The sequence below is a fragment of the Quercus suber genome, unplaced genomic scaffold, assembly GCF_002906115.3.
Source record: "Quercus suber isolate HL8 unplaced genomic scaffold, Cork oak 2.0 scaffold_183, whole genome shotgun sequence".
Classification (NCBI taxonomy): domain Eukaryota; kingdom Viridiplantae; phylum Streptophyta; class Magnoliopsida; order Fagales; family Fagaceae; genus Quercus; species Quercus suber.
Window position 1 is genome coordinate 19,253 of NW_027069641.1, and position 19,520 is coordinate 38,772.

General features: G+C 33.7%; 1 protein-coding gene and 1 pseudogene across 1 annotated transcript; both read left to right on the forward strand.

Annotated features, from left to right (window-relative positions):
• Positions 1 to 2,994: 2,994 nt before the first annotated feature.
• Positions 2,995 to 8,961, forward strand: LOC136061096 (G-type lectin S-receptor-like serine/threonine-protein kinase At1g11330; annotated as a pseudogene).
• A 3,068-nt stretch (positions 8,962 to 12,029) lies between these two features.
• Positions 12,030 to 13,596, forward strand: LOC136069679 (G-type lectin S-receptor-like serine/threonine-protein kinase At1g11330). Its single transcript, XM_065778439.1, has 5 exons — positions 12,030 to 12,181; positions 12,265 to 12,475; positions 12,628 to 12,865; positions 12,996 to 13,149; positions 13,254 to 13,596. The coding sequence occupies exons 1-5, from the start codon at positions 12,146 to 12,148 to the stop codon at positions 13,560 to 13,562; spliced, it is 948 nt and encodes a 315-aa protein (XP_065634511.1). The 5' UTR covers positions 12,030 to 12,145; the 3' UTR covers positions 13,563 to 13,596.
• Positions 13,597 to 19,520: the final 5,924 nt, after the last annotated feature.

Here is a 19,520-nt window from a genome sequence, read left to right on the forward strand (position 1 = left end):
CATGAAGAGCAGTTTCAGGTTGGCCGGATATGTTCTTTAGGGGAAAAAGAGTGAGACGGGAATAGAAGGAGGGAGAGTGAGTTAAGGATGAAGCTGTGAAAGAGAGTTTTACATTCAGATCTGTTATAATTTGCTTGAGAACTGAGTTAGACCGAAGATGAGAGACAGTGGCCTCGTTTGGTTTGTCATTTCAAACAACATTTTTTAGTTTTTAAACAGCATTTCACGCATTTCAACACACTTTTTCACCCACACATATTTCAAAAAACTATAAACAACAATTTTTAAACTACTCTACCAAACATCCCCTGAGAAGTAGGGAGAGAGAGACACCAGATTTCAAATCTGAGAAGTAGGTGCCAGAAAGTTCCTCCAACAAAAAAAAAAAAGTTGCTGGAAAGAAAAGTAAAAGTGTAGAAGAAGTTATCGTATTGCTTGAGAAAAAAAGAAAAAAAAAATAAGATTCACATCATATTGAAGAAGATGAAGAAGAAAAAAAAACAAAACAAAAATTCAAGTCACGGACAGAGCTCAAGTGCTGTCATTAAAACTCCTTCTTCAAGCTTGTGTCTCTGCCACTTTCAGAGAGAAAAAGTGAGAGTCTGAGACTTTTACGAGGCTTTGAATAAAGTGCTTAGAAATGTGATATCTAGATATTTATGAGTCCAATGCACGTGAGTAATTGGTACTTGGTGGAAGTGGAGCTTCCTAAAAGCTTCATGATTCTAATTTTAAAGTACCCATGTTTTTTAAATCAATATTGCTCCTTTTTTTTTTTTATCTATTATTTGTATTTTATTTTATTATTAAATGATTTATGATGTGGTTTGACTTATGTTCGCTTTGAATTTAATTTTTTTTTATTTATCTTATGAAAGTTACTAGTATGATATAAAAAATACATTTAAAATATAGTTTTTTATATTTATTTAAGAATTATTTTAGTCAAATTTTGTATTTATATTAATTTAATATATATATATATAATAATTATTAAATTAATTATGATGTCATCATAATTTGATCATGATTCAATTTTGATTTGATCTCACAAAATTTAAATTTCTCTTTTTTACGGTTCAATAAACGATTCGGATTTCAAAACTTTAGAATGATTGCACAAGCAAATTAAGCAATGTCACAACTTTCAGGTGTACTTCTAATCTCATAATCTAAACTGCTTCTCTTGGAGTTGCCTGGTTGTTGGAGACTACTAGTGCACTTAGCTAATTAATATCGAGCTTAGTACGGGAGAAACTGCTAATGAATTTCTTTTAAATAAGATGGAAGACAAAAAAAATAAACTTTTATTCATGACCTTAAACTTTTAGAGGGAACCAAGGTATAATTCTATGACTATGACTACTCAACGTCAAAGTTTTACCTAATCAGTTACAGAGATTTGGGTGGGTGAGTGACGTCAATTGTATGGTGATTTTTTTTTGTTTTTTTTTTTTTTGAAGCAAATATTACCCCTAAGAGTAAGGACAAAATAAAAGAGGATAAAAGAACAAGGTTGGAGGAAATTCAGGAAATTTTTTTTTTTTTATATGGGTTGACATAGCTTTATTTCATTGACTGGCCCCTCTTCAAAGAGAATAAAGTGTGTGTATATAAAATGGAAATATTAATTTTGAGTAATATTAGAGATTCAAACTCTTTTATAAAAAAAAATTTATAAATTACTAATGTGATATATAGTTATTGATAAATAAAAAAGTAATGTTAATGATGAACCTATATAAAATTTAATATAAAGTTGGTCACATGAATAGTTTAGAAAAAAGTTGTAAAATAGTTTGTGTTTGTAATAATAGCATTACTCATTAATTTTTCACAAATTACAATCATTTAAATATATATATATATATATTTATATTTATATCTTCTTCTTTTTTTCAGAAGAGTAATGCTACATCTACAAACTATTTTATAATATTTTTACAAAATGTTGATATGACCAACCTCTTATTGATTTTTATCTAGGTCCACCACTAATATCACTTTTTCATTTATCAGAAATCACTTACCACATCAGTAGTTTGTAAAAATTTTTTGTAAAATAATTTATATTTCTAGTATTATTCTTTTCAGAATACAATAATTTATATTTCTAGTATTATAAGTAAAGTCATTTTATGAAATTTAATTGTAATTTAGAATATATAATTATATATACCAAGAGGGCAACGACATAAGAAACTTCCAAACTGTGGTCCATGAGATATAAGCAACTACTGTTATTATTATTATAATTATTATTATAATTTTTTTTTTTAGAAACGTCTATTATTATTATTATTATTATTATTATTATTATTATTATTATTATTATTGTTGTTGTTGTTTAGGTAATGAACCCCTTTGACTTTTATAACATGACATAATTTTTGGTTATTAGACTCATTAAGAGTCCATTTGTAGAAGAGTTTGAGTAATATTATTTATAGTTTTTTGAGATATATATGAAAGAAAAAGTGTATAAAAATGTGTATAATATTATTTAAAAATTGAAAATAACTTGTTTGCCGACTCTATCAAACGCACCCAAAATTCTGGAGTAGCATCATAACTAGAAAACAACTAACAATGACCCCGTTTGGATTCAACGTTTTCCTGCGGCACGTTTTGTCCCTGCGTTTTCTCCCTTTTTTTTTTTGGGTCAGCAAGTGAACAGTAAAAGCACATGAATTTACTGTGCAGGAAAAAAATACTGTTAATGTACTGTTTACAGCACTGTTCATGCAATAAAAAATATTAAAAATGGGTCTCACAATATTATTCACACATTTAAAAATTATTTTGATACAGTATTTTCAGTTTTCAATTTTAATTTTCGAGTTTCAACAACAATAAACTCAATACAAACGGACCAATAACTTGTTAGATAGGAGGGATATATCTTATTTGCCGGATACTGATTAAATCTCTCTTAGCTTCTCACAGGCAGATAGCCCCACACGTGTGAGCCTCACCTGCTTGTGAGAGCGCCAACTCGCCGGGTACCTCAAAGGAGGCGGGACTCACACACTGTGGAGCCCACCTCTTTGTGAGGTACCCGGCATATAAGCCGAGTACAGGATACACACAAACAAGAAGCAGTTTCTACAAGTCATGGGACTTCTTAGCAAGAGGAACTTTTTGTCTGTCTTTTGTTGCCTTTGTTTAAACCTAGGCGTTGCCATAGACACCATTATATCTCCCCAATCCATCAAAGACCCAGAATACATAATCTCCGATGGAGTGCTTTCAAACTTGGATTCTTTAGCCCAGTAAATTCCACCAATCGCTACCTTGGAATATGGTATAATAGAATTTCTGTATTCACTGTAGTATGGGTAGCTAACAGACAGAAACCCCTCAAGGATTCTTCTGGGGTTCTTACTATATCTGAGGACGGCAATCTTGTAGTCTTAGATGGACAAAAGGAGATTCTTTGGTCATCAAATGTTACAAACTCTGTTGCCAATTCAAATTTCCACCTTTTGGATTCAGGGAACCTTGTCTTGCGAGAAAATACTACTGGGAAAATCATATGGGAGAGTTTCCATCATCCAACTGACACATTCTTGCCAGGAATGAAACTTAGTGTTAATTTAAGGACAAATCAGAAAGTACTGTATACATCATGGAAAAGCCCTTCTGATCCATCCATTGGAAGCTTCTCTACAGGTATGGCTTCAGTAAACATTCCCGAAGCTTTCATTTGGAAAGATGGTCGTCCATATTGGCGGAGTGGTCCATGGAATGGTCAGATCTTTATCGGTGAACCTGACTGGAATGCAGAATATCATAATGGATTTAATCTAGTAGATGACAAAGAAGGAACGGTTTATGCAACTTTTGATTATGCAAATGTGTTGCCTCTATCAAAATTTGTGTTGAATTCACAAGGAAATCTAGTGCAGACATATTGGGATGATAGCAAGGAGGATTGGAAGGTTGTGGGGTTAGCTCCAAAAGATGAGTGTGATGTTTATGGCACTTGTGGTGCATTTGGAAGCTGTGATTCGCAGAGGACACCAATCTGTAGCTGTATTAGAGGGTTTGAGCCAAAGATTATTGAGGAATGGAACAGAGGAAATTGGACAAGTGGGTGTATTAGGAGGGCACCATTGCAGTGTCAAAGGGTGAATAATAGTGGCGAAGAAGGAAAAACAGATGGGTTCTTGAAACTGAAGATGATCAAAGTGCCAGACTTTATGGAGAGATCATATGGGTCTATAGACGGTTGTCGAAAGCAGTGCTTGAAGAACAGTGACTGTGTGGCGTATGCGCATGATGTTGGAATTGGTTGTATGTCATGGAGCAGAAACCTTATTGACCTAAGGAAATTGTCCATTCGTGGATCGGATATATATATTCGTCTCGCCTATTCAGAATTTGGTAAGTGATCTTGTTCTCAGTCACAGTTTGTTTTGTATAATTTCATTCTTCTTATCATCCAGCAGTTAGTCCAGTTGTTTATTTTTACTTGGTGATATACTATAAATGCAACTCAATTTCAATGGTTTTATTTACTTCAGAAGGTAGTCTTATTTTTCAGCTTCCATGACTTCTCTGAAAAACTTGATATACTTTTTTATAAACTTTTCTAAAACCCATTGATCTGATTTTTTAGGTATAATAGATTGGGAAAAAATGGTAGTCCACCATGTCTCACACATTGATAATGATTTTGATTAAATTTCGTAACTCAAATTTGACTTTGTTTGAACTTGTTTGATACACAGCCAAAGAGAGACATTTGAAAGTAATCATCAGAATCTCAATGATTATTGGAGCGATTGCCATTCTCAGCACTGCCTACTACTTTTGGAGGTGGACGCCTAAAATAAGAGGTAATAATATGTCCATTGATATTAGCTATAGGGACTAGGAATTGCCAGCATTTACCGTTCACGGAAAGTGTTGACGGTGGCTTGACTTTTCTTTAAAAGTAGGTGAACCACTTGCAATTCAAGTCGTATTTGGAACACAACGTTTCTGTCTTTGACAATTACAACATTTTTTTTTTCTTTTGTGTTCTGCATATTGACCATTGACCAACCTCTCAATATAGAATAGCACACCGAGTTTAAAATTTAGTAATTCTTGATGTGCACTGGTGTCGGTAAGAAAGTGAGCCTTTTGGATGTGTTTGGAGTTTGGGCTTTATGAGAATGTTTTTGTGTCACGTTTGTGATCCGTGGAAAGTAGGTTGAAATGAACCACATAAATCATTGAACCGGTAAAGGTTGAACCAATGAGGATAAAGGCACAAATAGTTGTGAAGGACTATAGTCAGAGAGAATGCATAGACTGCAATGAAGTGTTCTCTACTATTGTGAAAGAGAGCTCTATAGTTGCATGTTTTGGCTTGGACTTAGAACAATTTGATGCCAAGATAACTAATCTACATGATGAACTTTAGGAATAAATTTATATAAATTAGCCAGAAGGTAGTGGTATAATCGATTTGAAACTTTTATGATTGGACATGGTTACTCTAGAAGTGACTATGACAATTGTATGCATCATAGGAAGCTCTCATATGGTTCTTTTGTCTATTTTTGTTATATGTTGATGATTTGCTTATTATAGCTAAAGAACCTAGTTTAAATATACAAGTTGAATACGCAATTTAGTGGTAAGTTTGAGATGAAAGATTTGGATTTAGCAAAGAGCATGGAGATTCACAAAGATTGACAAGTGTGCTACTTATTTATGTCACAAAAGAATTACATTGAGAAATACTTAAAACACTTCGGTATGCAGCGATTTAAGGCAATACGTACTCCATTAGCGACATATTTTAAGCATTCAACAGATTTGTCACCACAGTTTGAGGAGGAAAAGGAGCATATGTTCGTTCTATTTATACTACTATAGTTGGTAGCATAATGTGCTATGGTTTGCACTCATCTAGAAATTTCACATGCTATATTATTGTAGTTAACAAGAGGGTGATAGTGTTGTGTATTGTGATAGCCATTGCATACCATACATTTGACTAAAATTCATATGCACGATGATGGAATCAAAAGCATTGATGTCACATACATCCTCATTTTGTGAAATTGTATCTTAAGTCATTATTGCATTAAAAAGGTTGCTACAACAAATAATATATCCAGCAAATATGATAACGAAGTCATTTTCTTTGAGCAAGTTCGAGCAATATTAATTGGATTTATAGAATGTGATAGACCTTAAGGGTTTCAAAAAAAAAAAAAAAATTTTTTTTTTTTTTTTTTTTTTTTTTTTTGAAGATAGACATCCAACTTTATTAAAATAAAATGGCTAAATCAACCTGAATAACAAAACGTGCTTATGGAGGAACATTCTTCATCCACACTACACAGTCTAGGTAGTTTATTGCTAACCTCCCAAACTATGAGCTACTTAAGGGCTTTAGTAAAGGCGAAAGAAAATTTTATTATTGTTGTTGTTGTTAATAAGGTTTTCAAATTTAAGTTAAGGTGGAGATTTGTAGATTATATTCCTTTAAAATTCAGTGAAACACTCCCAATGGAAGTGGTATTTGGACTATCAAGTTGCCAATTTTTGCCAATTTATATGTTGGGTACGTTTTAAACTTTAAGCCCCAATAGCTTTAAATGGGAGAAAGGCCGAAGCCCTTATTCTATAGCCTTCCTTCTTCTCGCGTAGGTGGAGACAAGAGCCCATAATCTCGTTTACTCCTCTTGATTTCATATTGCCTCTTTGGCAATTAGAAAATCCCTCAAATCTTCTCATTTTCTTACAACACTCAATCACTTCCTAACTCTCTTCTTATTTATTTTCCTTTATAAGAAGATGGAAATATAGAGAACATTGAAATGTTCAAATACTTTTGCAAGTTTATCGTGAATCAAGCTGGCCAAAATTGTAAGCCTAGCTTTTTCTTTTCTGTGTCCAATGGCTTTTATATATAAGATCAGTCCCAAAAGATGAAAAACATTCAACTCTCATAATTTCCATCCTTTAATTTCTATAATGAAATTTCCATTGGCCATATTGTGACAGGTTTGAAACCCTATTTGTGAGTGCACACCAACAAAACTGTCCTATTTTGGAGTGCAACCACTTGAATTATTTGCACCAAGGTTTCCTTATGGGGTTCATGTTTTTTTTTTTTTATAAGAAGATAGTGGAGTTCGGATTTTGTGCCACGTTTGTAGTGTCCCTATTTTCATAGTTAAACTCTCTCTTAGGCAATGCTCATGAACGTAAACCTAAGTCCAACCACTTATATCTTTGTGTCTCCCGTATGATTGTTTCTTCTAAATTTCTATTTCTATTTTTATTTTGTTCCGCTATTATTGGAAACACACATAAGAAATAGTTATCAAAGCTTCAGTTATCTCAACAAATTTACTTTTTACTACTAGAATTTGCATCAGAAAGGAAAAATAAAAGCAGGGAGAGCTTATTGTTTGACTTCCTGGATGATGTTAAACTCCACGACCTACCCATTTTCAGTTTGGAAGAAGTGGCAACTGCAACAAACAACTTTCATGTAGCTAATATGCTTGGGCGAGGTGGGTTTGGTCCAGTCTATAAGGTAATAGTTTCCCTTGGGTACTTGATTAGTTCCTCTTCAAATCAAACATATAAGTACTTATATTCATTTGTTTCTTTGGCTAGGGCAAATTACAAGATGGACAGGAAATAGCAGTGAAAAGACTATCTAAATCATCTGGACAAGGGCTTGAAGAATTTATGAATGAGGTGATGGTGATTTCTAAACTCCAACATCGAAATCTTGTTAGACTTCTTGGCTGCTACTCTGAGGGAGAAGAAAAGATGTTGATCTACGAATACATGCCAAACAAAAGTTTGGACATATTTGTTTTTGGTTAGTACATTTAAACTCCCTTCCTTTTACTCTCATTAATAGAATAAGTTTCTATATCCTTAACATGTTGAACTATTGACCTCCATATTTCTATATTTTTTCTCCGTACAAATGACGCTTCCTTTACTATTTTTTTTTCACTATTCATTTAGATCCACTCAATCAAAAACTCCTCAATTGGAAAAAACGCTTCAATATTATTGAAGGAATTGGTCGAGGCCTACTCTACCTTCATAGGGATTCTAGAATGAAGATTATTCATAGAGATCTAAAGGCAAGTAATATCTTGTTAGATGAAGAGCTAAATCCAAAAATATCGGACTTCGGAATTGCTAGAATTTTCAGAGAACGTGAAAATCAGGCTAATACTAAAAGGGTTGTTGGGACATAGTAAGTGCTTTTGTTGAAATATAATTTAAGCTATTCTCACCCCCCCCACCCTACAAAAAAAAGAAGAAAAAAAACTATTTATGCTTAAAATAGTCAGATGATGAGGATGTGTTTTAATGTTTAAATGCAGTGGATATATGTCTCCAGAATATGCAATGCAAGGCTTATTTTCAGAGAAATCAGATGTTTTTAGCTTTGGTGTGTTGCTACTAGAGATTGTTAGTGGGAGAAGAAATACTAGCTTTTACGATGATGAGCAATACTACTTGAGCCTTGTAGGATTTGTAGGTCTATCTAACTTATTGTCATTATATTTAAAGCTCTAATTTATTACTGCCAATAAGATTATATGTCATAATTGTTGTCTTTCACACTTGTTAACTTTCAGGCATGGAAATTGTGGAACAACAACAACATTATGGCTTTTGTAGACCCAACAATATGGGATCCATGCTTTCAAATGGAGATGTTCAGATGCATACATGTGGGATTGCTGTGCGTGCAAGAATTGGCTAGAGATAGGCCTACTATATCTAACATTATTTCAATGCTTAGTAGTGATATTGTGGATTTGCCCTTTCCTAAGCAGCCTGCATTCACCGAAAGGCAGATTGCTTCAAATTGTAAGCCTACTCAACAGGGTCAAATAAGACTCCCTAGTTGCAATGTCACTCTTACAACGATTTATGGCAGATAAGAATAAAGTTCTTGAGATAATCTCTCTTAATTTATGCCCATCCATCATCTAATCCATTCTACATAATGGCATTCCATTCCAATATAATTAAAATCGCTTTTTATTTAACAATAAGATCTCTCTTAATTTGTTCAATAAACTTTTGAAGACTTATCCGGTAACTAGTTTTCATTAAAAATAAATAAATGGTTAGGATTAAGACATGTAAAATACTTGGTCAAGATTTAAAGGGGTATCATACCCACTATAAAAATAGTGTGTACCGTAAAATGATATATGATTATATTCTCGCATGATACATGGTGTTATTACTAATTCCTCTCTATTCAACTTTAAAAAAAAAAAAAACTAACTCCTCTACTCCCTCTTTAAATTCCTCCATAATTAGTCCAATCCAAGAAGAAGTAAAAAATTAAACCGTACTCTTCATGGTACGCTTAAGGATGATTTACCTCTCTTTAACACAATATTTTAGGAGTCATAAATAAATAATAATGACATTCCATTATAAATAAAATCACTTTTTCTTTAACAATAAAATCTCTCTTAACTTTTTCTCCACAAAAAAAAAAAAAAAANATTAGCTATAGGGACTAGGAATTGCCGGCATTTACCGTTCACGGAAAGTGTTGAAGGTGGCTTGACTTTTCTTTAAAAGTAGGTGAACCACTTGCAGTTCAAGTCGTATTTGGAACACCACGTTTCTGACTTTGACAATTACAACATTTTTTTTTCTTTTGTGTTCTGCATATTGACCATTGACCAACCTCTCAATATAGAATAGCACACCGAGTTTAAAATATTAGTAATTCTTGATGTGCACTGGTGTCGGTAAGACAGTGAGCCTTTTGGATTTGTTTGGAGTTTGGGCTTTATGAGAATGTTTTTGTGTCACGTTTGTGATCCGTGGAAAGTAGGTTGAAGTGAACCACATAAATCATTGAACCGGTAAAGGTTGAACCAATGAGGATAAAGGCACAATTAGTTGTAAAGGACTATAGTCAGAGAGAATGCATAGACTGCAATGAAGTGTTCTCTACTATTGTGAAAGAGAGTTGTTGCATGGTTTGGCTTGGACTTAGAACAAATTGATGCCAAGATAACTAATCTACATGGTGAACTTAAGGAATAAATTTATATAAATTAGCCAGAAGGTAGTGGTATAATCGATTTGAAACTTTTATGATTGGACATGGCTACTCAAGTGACTATGACAATTGTATGCATCATAGGAAGCTCTCATATGGTTCTTTTGTCTATTTTTTGTTATATGTTGATGATTTGCTTATTATAGCTAAAGAACCTAGTTTAAATATACAAGTTGAAGACTCAATTTAGTGGTAAGTTTGAGATGAAAGATTTGGATTTAGCAAAGAGCATGGAGATACACAGAGATTGACAAGTGTACTACTTATTTATGTCACAAAAGAATTACATTGAGAAAATACTTAAAACACTTCGGTAGGCAGCGATTTAAGGCAATACGTACTCCATTAGCGACATATTTTAAGCATTCAACAGATTTGTCACCACAGTTTGAGGAGGAAAAGAAGCATATGTTTCGTTCTATTTATACTACTATTTTTTTTTTTTTTGGTCAAGTTATAGCATAATGTGCTATGGTTTGCACTCATCTAGAAATTTCACATGCTATATTATTGTAGTTAACAAGAGGATGATAGTGTTGTGTCTTGTGATAGCCATTGCATACCATACATTTGACTAAAATTCATATGCACGATGATAGAACCAAAAGCATTGATGTCACATACAACCTCATTTGTGAAATTGTATCTTAAGTCATTATTGCATTAAGAAGGTTGCTACAACAAATAATATATCCAACAAATATGATACGAAGTCATTTTCTTTGAGCAAGTTCGAGCATTAATTGGATTTATAGAATGTGATAGCCCTTAAGGGTTTTTTTTTTTGGAGAATATAGACATCCAACTTTAGTAAGATAAAACGGCTAAATCAACCTAAATAACAAAACGTACTTGTGAAGGAACATTCTTCATCCACACTACACGGTCTAGGTAGTTTATTGCTAACCTCCCAAACTATGAGCTACTTAAGGGCTTTAGTCAGAGGCGAAAGAAAATTTTATTATTGTTGTTGTTGTTAACGAGGTTTTCAAATTTAAGTTAAGGTGGAGATTTGTCGACAAGGCTTTACATTCCTTTAAAATTCAATGAAACACTCCTAATGGAAGTGGTATTTGGACTATCAAGTTGCCAATTTTTGCCGATTTATATGTTGGGTATGTTTTAAAACTTTAAGCCCCAATAGCTTTAAATGGGAGAAAGGCCGATCGAAGCCCTTATTCTATAGCCTTACCTTCTTCTCGCGTAGGTGGAGACGAGCCCATAATCTCGTTTACTCCTCTTGATTTCATATTGCCTCTTTGGCAATTAGAAAATCCCTCAAATCTTCTCATTTTCTTACAACACTCAATCACTTCCTAACTCTCTTCTTATTTATTTTCGTTTATAAGAAGATGGAAATATAGAGAACATTGAAATGTTCAAATACTTTTGCAAGTTTATACTTCATCGTGAATCAAGCTGGCCAAAATTGTAAGCCTAGCTTTTTCTTTTCTGTGTCCAATGGTTTTTATATATAAGATCAGTTCCAAAAGATGAAAAACATTCAACTCTCATAATTTCCATCCTTTAATTTCTATAATGAAATTTCCATTGGCCATCTTGTGACAGGTTTGAAACCCTATTTGTGAGTGCACACCAACAAAACTATTCCTATTTTGGAGTGCAACCACTTGAATTATTTGCACCAAGGTTTCCTTATGGGGTTCATGTTTTTTTTTTTTTAAGAAGATAGTGGAGTTCGGATTTTGTGCCACATTTGTAGTGTCCCTATTTTCATAGTTAAACTTTCTCTTAGGCAATGCTCATAAACGTAAACCTAAGTCCAACCACTTATATCTTTGTGTCTCCCGTATGATTGTTTCTTCTAAATTTCTATTTCTATTTTTATTTTGTTCCGCTATTATTGGAAACACACATAAGAAATAGTTATCAAAGCTTCAGTTATCTCAACAAATTTATTTTTTACTACTAGAATTTGCATCAGAAAGGAAAAATAAAAGCAGGGAGAGCTTATTGTTTGACTTCCTGGATGATGTTAAACTCCACGACCTACCCATTTTCAGTTTGGAAGAAGTGGCAACTGCAACAAACAACTTTCATGTAGCTAATATGCTTGGGCGAGGTGGGTTTGGTCCAGTCTATAAGGTAATAGTTTCCCTTGGGTACTTGATTAGTTCCTCTTCAAATCAAACATATAAGTACTTATATTCATTTGTTTCTTTGGCTAGGGCAAATTACAAGATGGACAGGAAATAGCAGTGAAAAGACTATCTAAATCATCTGGACAAGGGCCTGAAGAATTTATGAATGAGGTGATGGTGATTTCTAAACTCCAACATCGAAATCTTGTTAGACTTCTTGGCTGCTACTCTGAGGGAGAAGAAAAGATGTTGATCTACGAATACATGCCAAACAAAAGTTTGGACATATTTGTTTTTGGTTAGTACATTTAAACTCCCTTCCTTTTACTCTCATTAATAGAATAAGTTTCTATATCCTTAACATGTTGAACTATTGACCTCCATATTTCTATATTTTTTCTCCGTACAAATGACGCTTCCTTTACTATTTTTTTTTCACTATTCATTTAGATCCACTCAATCAAAAACTCCTCAATTGGAAAAAACGCTTCAATATTATTGAAGGAATTGGTCGAGGCCTACTCTACCTTCATAGGGATTCTAGAATGAAGATTATTCATAGAGATCTAAAGGCAAGTAATATCTTGTTAGATGAAGAGCTAAATCCAAAAATATCGGACTTCGGAATTGCTAGAATTTTCAGAGAACGTGAAAATCAGGCTAATACTAAAAGGGTTGTTGGGACATAGTAAGTGCTTTTGTTGAAATATAATTTAAGCTATTCTCACCCCCCCCACCCTACAAAAAAAAGAAGAAAAAAAACTATTTATGCTTAAAATAGTCAGATGATGAGGATGTGTTTTAATGTTTAAATGCAGTGGATATATGTCTCCAGAATATGCAATGCAAGGCCTATTTTCAGAGAAATCAGATGTTTTTAGCTTTGGTGTGTTGCTACTAGAGATTGTTAGTGGGAGAAGAAACACTAGCTTTTACGATGATGAGCAATACTACTTGAGCCTTGTAGGATTTGTAGGTCTATCTAACTTATTGTCATTATATTTAAAGCTCTAATTTATTACTGCCAATAAGATTATATGTCATAATTGTTGTCTTTCACACTTGTTAACTTTCAGGCATGGAAATTGTGGAACAACAACAACATTATGGCTTTTGTAGACCCAACAATATGGGATCCATGCTTTCAAATGGAGATGTTCAGATGCATACATGTGGGATTGCTGTGCGTGCAAGAATTGGCTAGAGATAGGCCTACTATATCTAACATTATTTCAATGCTTAGTAGTGATATTGTGGATTTGCCCTTTCCTAAGCAGCCTGCATTCACCGAAAGGCAGATTGCTTCAAATTGTAAGCCTACTCAACAGGGTCAAATAAGACTCCCTAGTTGCAATGTCACTCTTACAACGATTTATGGCAGATAAGAATAAAGTTCTTGAGATAATCTCTCTTAATTTATGCCCATCCATCATCTAATCCATTCTACATAATGGCATTCCATTCCAATATAATTAAAATCGCTTTTTATTTAACAATAAGATCTCTCTAATTTGTTCAATAAACTTTTGAAGACTTATCCGGTAACTAGTTTTCATTAAAAATAAATAAATGGTTAGGATTAAGACATGTAAAATACTTGGTCAAGATTTAAAGGGTATCATACCCACTATAAAAATAGTGTGTACCGTAAAATGATATATGATTATATTCTCGCATGATACATGGTGTTATTACTAATTCCTCTCTATTCAACTTAAAAAAAAAAAAACTAACTCCTCTACTCCCTCTTTAAATTCCTCCATAATTAGTCCAATCCAAGAAGAAGTAAAAAATTAAACCGTACTCTTCATGGTACGCTTAAGGATGATTTACCTCTCTTTAACACAATATTTTAGGAGTCATAAATAAATAATAATGACATTCCATTATAAATAAAATCACTTTTTCTTTAACAATAAAATCTCTCTTAACTTTTTCTCCACAAAAAAAAAAAAAAAAAAAAAAAAAAAAAAAAAAATCTCTCTTAACTTGTTCGATAAATTTTTGAGGACTTGAGAGAAATCTTGATGCATTTTGATTGTATTCTCCATACTTTCTTTTTAAAGTGAAACCAATACTTATGAATTATGAGCAAAATTATTTTGTTCAATATTATTTCCTAATTAGGTTTCATTTGGGCTCAAGTGATTTGAATTTGATAATCTAAATCTCAATATCCTAAAAGATAGTTAAAAAGGACAAATATTTAGATTTGGGTTAAATTCACCAAAGATTTTAAGACCTAAAATTGACATATTTAAATAACATATAAGATATAATCATTGATCAAAAGTAACCTAATATCTTAAAATGACTGAAATACCTTGAACCTCCAAAATAATAGAAAAATCTTTGAGTCCTCCAAATGATCAAAAATACTCTTTGAAACCTCCAAAATGATTAAAGTATCACCAAACCTCTAAAATGACCAAAAATATCCTCAAAATCTACAAATGACTAAAATATTTCAAACTTAGAAAATAATCGAAATACCCATGAACCTCCAAGATCATTAAGAAAAAAAAAAAAAACGTCTAAATCTATAAAACGACCAAAATTGTCTGTCATATAGATCAAAACTCATCATTATTTATTTGTCTAGCATCTTGTATACACAAGACACAAAACAAAGAAGCAAACTACCACATTCCCCCCCCCCAATTTTCCTTAGAAAGCATATATAATTTAATTTATTGGATTATGTGCACCAATTAATTTATCCATATTTTAATACATTAGAGTTTAAATTTTAAATTTTTTTAAAAAAAAATTATGAAATTTTGGGTCCATTGCATGCTGCCACGTGACAGCATCTTTGTATGCCTCGTGTCCTGTTTGTTTTAAGTTTTTCTCTTTTTTTTTTTCTTTTTTTTTTTTAAATGTTTTAAGTTTTAAATTTTAATAACCATAAAATAGCAGCTACACTAGACCCAACCACACAACAATGAACAAAATGGCCACAACCACTCAACACACACTCACACCCAACCAACCAAAGCCATCACTAGTCCATTAGAGCATCCACAGCAGTGGATCTATAATTTTAGCTATTTAGCACCATCAAAACTTACTTTATCTATTTTACCTACATACATACTGTAGCAATGGATCTATTTTAACTTTCAACACAATAAAATATATAAAACTTCACAATAAAAATATAACTACTACAATAAAATAATATATCCCACTACCCAAAAAAAAACCAACTACAAATACCTCTACCATCGGCCACCACCAACACCACCACCACCATCGGTCCACAGCAGGAATAAGTAAAAAAAAAAAAAAAAAAAACTAAATCTCCGATCACAGCCACAACCACCACCACCACCACCCACCAGCAGTCCACTCCAAAAACAATAATACATACTACTAGCAAAAAACACCACAAACGGCACAATCCAATCCACAGCCACTGCCAAAGAAAAAAAAAACCACTGCCAAAGAACAACACCGAACAACAACTACACAAACGGCACAATCCACTTTTCCATTGCCAAAGAACAACCAACCACCAACAACTACACAAACCCAGACCACCATCAAACCCACCATCTGAGCTAGATCGAGAGAGAGAAGACCAGCCATCGCCATCGCCATCGCCGTCGCTGATCACGCCATCGTCGACCCACTATTTATCTTATGCTCCAGACCAATCATCGCCGATCCACTAACCCACTCCATCGCCGACCCACTAGCCCATGCCATCCACGAAACCCACTGACCCAATCGCCGATCACGCCATCCACAAAACCCACCGACCCAATCGCCGATCACGCCATTCACGAAACCCATCGACCCACGCCATCCACGAAACCCACCGACCCAATCGCCATCACGCGAAAAGAAGAGAGAAAAGAGAGAGAAGAGGTAGAGAAGGAAGAGAGAGGCTGAGACTCTTGAGTCTGAGACGAAAACAAAGAGAAGGCAGAGAAAGAGAGAACGAATATTTTAATGGAAAAGGGGGAGAGAAGTTAAATAAAATACATTATATTTTTTTAGCTTTGCGCTACAGTGCACATCTAAAGATAGATGTGCACTGTAGCTGAACATCTAAATTTTTTGCTTATCCCTCCACTGCTGCAGCTGATTTTTGTGGTCAGTGGTGCTAAAAAATAGCAATATAGCTATTTAGCACCACTGCTGTAGATGCTCTTAGAATTTAGGAACCTTACCAATATATCCTTTCTCGACTAAACTCCTCCAACCTCTCTCATCACACTCAAGCCCAACCATCCACAAATCAAACCCTACGTACGCATAGCCCAGCTAAAACCTAACCACTCACTGTGGCCGAGCCATCAGTAGAGTTGCCAGGCCATGACCATATTCCCAAAAAGCCTACTTTGAAAATCCTTAGAACCCAGCACGTTCAAGGCTCAACCCACCTCTCCCACTACGACTTGAGAATACAAGCCCAGCCATGATTCCTCAAGTTCAAGTACAGTGTAAGTCCAGTAATATACTATTTCTCTCATATCTGAGCAATTTTTTTTTTTTTTTCTGATAAAGCATATCTGAGCAATTTATTACAATCAAAACACCAAACTGATGGGAAATGATGTTGCTAAGCAATTGCTAATTGACCCCTTCATACATTAAAATGAATTAAAATAGAAATAAGATTAAATTTGTAAAAAGTAACAGTTGCCACAATTTTTATAAGGTATTTGGTATCAAATGATACTATGTTAGTAGTATCAAAATCTAATAAGTGTGAGACATGTTAGTAAAAAATAACTAACCAACTAACAAAGAAAAACATGTGTTAGTAAGTAGTTATTTTTGTACACATATCTCTTGTTTTTTAGATTTTGATATGGTTGACGTGGTATTATTGGATATAAATATTTTTTCAGGGTAGTGAGATGCATGTGGCAGGGTATGCGAGAGAATTAAGTGAAAAATAAATAGCTTGACCGTTGGTGTATAAGTTATTCAATGGGAGATAATAGGTTTGAGGGTGAGTTTGGTTCAAATTTTGTAATTATGATTTTTGTGAAAGTGATGGTTTTAATAAATGCTTTATGAAATTGGGTTTTTTGATAAATAGAGAGTTCGGCAAAAACTTTAAAAAGTGAGTTTTTGAAAAAGTTGAATGTTTGGTATCAGGTATCTAAACTTTAAAATTGTGTCTCCAAGTTGTTTAGAAATATAATTAAGAGCTAAGAAGTAAGGATACATCAGGAAATCCAATTTTAAAAACATAGATTATAATTGAGAGTTGAGACTTTGATAGTGTGAATATAATTAAGAAGTAAGGATACGTTAGGAAATTTATTAGAAAATATAATAAGGTTACATCAGGAAATCCAATTTTAAAAACATAGATTATAATTGAGAGTTGAGACTTTGATAGTGTGAATATAATTAAGAAGTAAGGATACGTCAGGAAATTTATTAGAAAATATAATAAGGTCAATTCAAGAAATTTAATTGAAATATCCTATTCCCTCTTATGAACTTTCAACATTAGTCCTTGTTCTAACTTTTTATCTATCTTTTTTTATTTAATGACCTGGGAAAAACTTTTGAAGTTGCTTATATCTCATATTCTCTATGTTTTTTAATCTATCTTTATCTTTAAAAGAAGAATATGAGTATAAGTAACTTCTAGACTGGGGTCAATGAGATATAAACTTCTAGAGTGGGGAATGGAATCCTTAGAGTTTTTATTACATAAAATGTATTTTATGGGATATAAGAGTACCAACCTCTATCCTAGAAGACTACCAACCTAAGTTGTAATTAGAGATGAACATACCGACATGATTGGTGGCCTAGTGGTTGAGGCCAACAAGACTTCATTATGCGGCGTGTCTTGACTCTTGAGTTCGAGTCACCCCTCCCCCACTATTGACGTGTTAGTTCTCTTTATGCGTTTCACCCAAGGTTTTTTTTTTTTTTTTTTTTTTTTTTTTTGGAGAGAGAGAGAGAGAGAGAGAGAGAGAGTTTCAACCAATGGCAAAGTGAGAAAGCCATAAATGTAATAGCAAAGTGAGGAGGTCACATGGGTGGGACTTTGGAATGGGAAAAGTGATTTGAAAGGAAAGTTTTTTTTGAAGGTTGTTAGTTTTTATATACCTTAGCATGTTAAGTGTATTTACCATTTACAAAATAATTAATATGACTATTCTTAAAAACTTTAAAAATTAAAAAAAAACAAAAACAAAAAAAACTGACCACTTATTTTGAGTACTGTAGAGTCACAATTTGTAACTCAAGTCCAAAAGATATGGAATGTAGGCCCAATGAGGCCAGTACAATAAATTTGTAGAGAGTGGGTGAAAAAACCAGACCTTTAGTGAATTTAACAACGGCTATTAAGGATTTGAATGATAAACAAATAAGAAAGACACGTAAAAACCGAATGAACTGGTTATCCGAGGAGATGGATTATCAAATAAACCAATAGAAATGAGTGCGAATATAGATTTGAATATTACAGTTGTTCTTCTCTGATTTTTTCTGATCCCCCTCTCATAGGAGATCTTTTACATTATATAGTTACTTTCAGACCATCATCATCGTACACTTGTTAATCATCTGAGTCTTCACTTGGGTGCATCTCCCATCAGACACATTTTTAGCTCTTTGTGAATGGTGGTAGTTGAGACTGTACTGTTCAGGAGTCCTCTCCACATAAATACGGCCAAAAAAGTTGCTGCAGTGCATTTAATGCAGTGGTATTTCTACGCTCCTATCGCCCTTGTACATGCCTGAGGTTCATCCTTATCGTTGGAATTTTCTAGGTGAGTCCACCGAGGACACTTACCTAACCTCGGATAGCCGAGAATCAGAGTTAAGGGAAGCACGACGCTACCCAAGGGTGGAAAAGGGCCGAGCAACTTGGCATTGAACAAGAAAGAGGAGAAAAAGGAAGGACAAAGCAGTCTTCCCCTCCGCATTAAATGCACTGCAACTACTTAGCTGGCAGCATTAATGGGGGAGTGACCATGAACAGTGCCCACAGAACTAACGCCTAAGTATAAAGCCTTCTAGTAAGGCACTGATGGGACAAATATTAGGAAAGTCTGATCCTAATCCTCTAAGTGTAAAGTCTCAATGCATTTTAGCTAACTATATAAAGTCAAGAAGCACCTAGAATTGGGAGAGGCTAGTTTAGGGTAAGAGAAAAACATGAGAGAAAGAGAGAGATTATCCAATTGTAACCTCTTCCTCAGACCAAACCCGAGGATAAACACTTAGCCATTTTAGGGCTTTTTGTCATTTAATACACTTGCTTCATACTTGGAACTGATCTGATTATCATTAGCTATCATATAATTGGGTATTCAAATGTTGACCTTGCATCCTACCTCTAAAAATGAATTGTGTGA

Coding starts and splice junctions, on each gene's coding strand:
- LOC136069679 (XM_065778439.1), top strand. CDS start 12,146: ATGCTTGGGCGAGGTGGGTTTGGTCCAGTCTATAAG. Junction 12,476..12,627: donor TTTGGACATATTTGTTTTTG/GTTAGTACATTT, acceptor CTATTCATTTAG/ATCCACTCAATCAAAAACTC. Junction 13,150..13,253: donor ACTTGAGCCTTGTAGGATTT/GTAGGTCTATCT, acceptor GTTAACTTTCAG/GCATGGAAATTGTGGAACAA.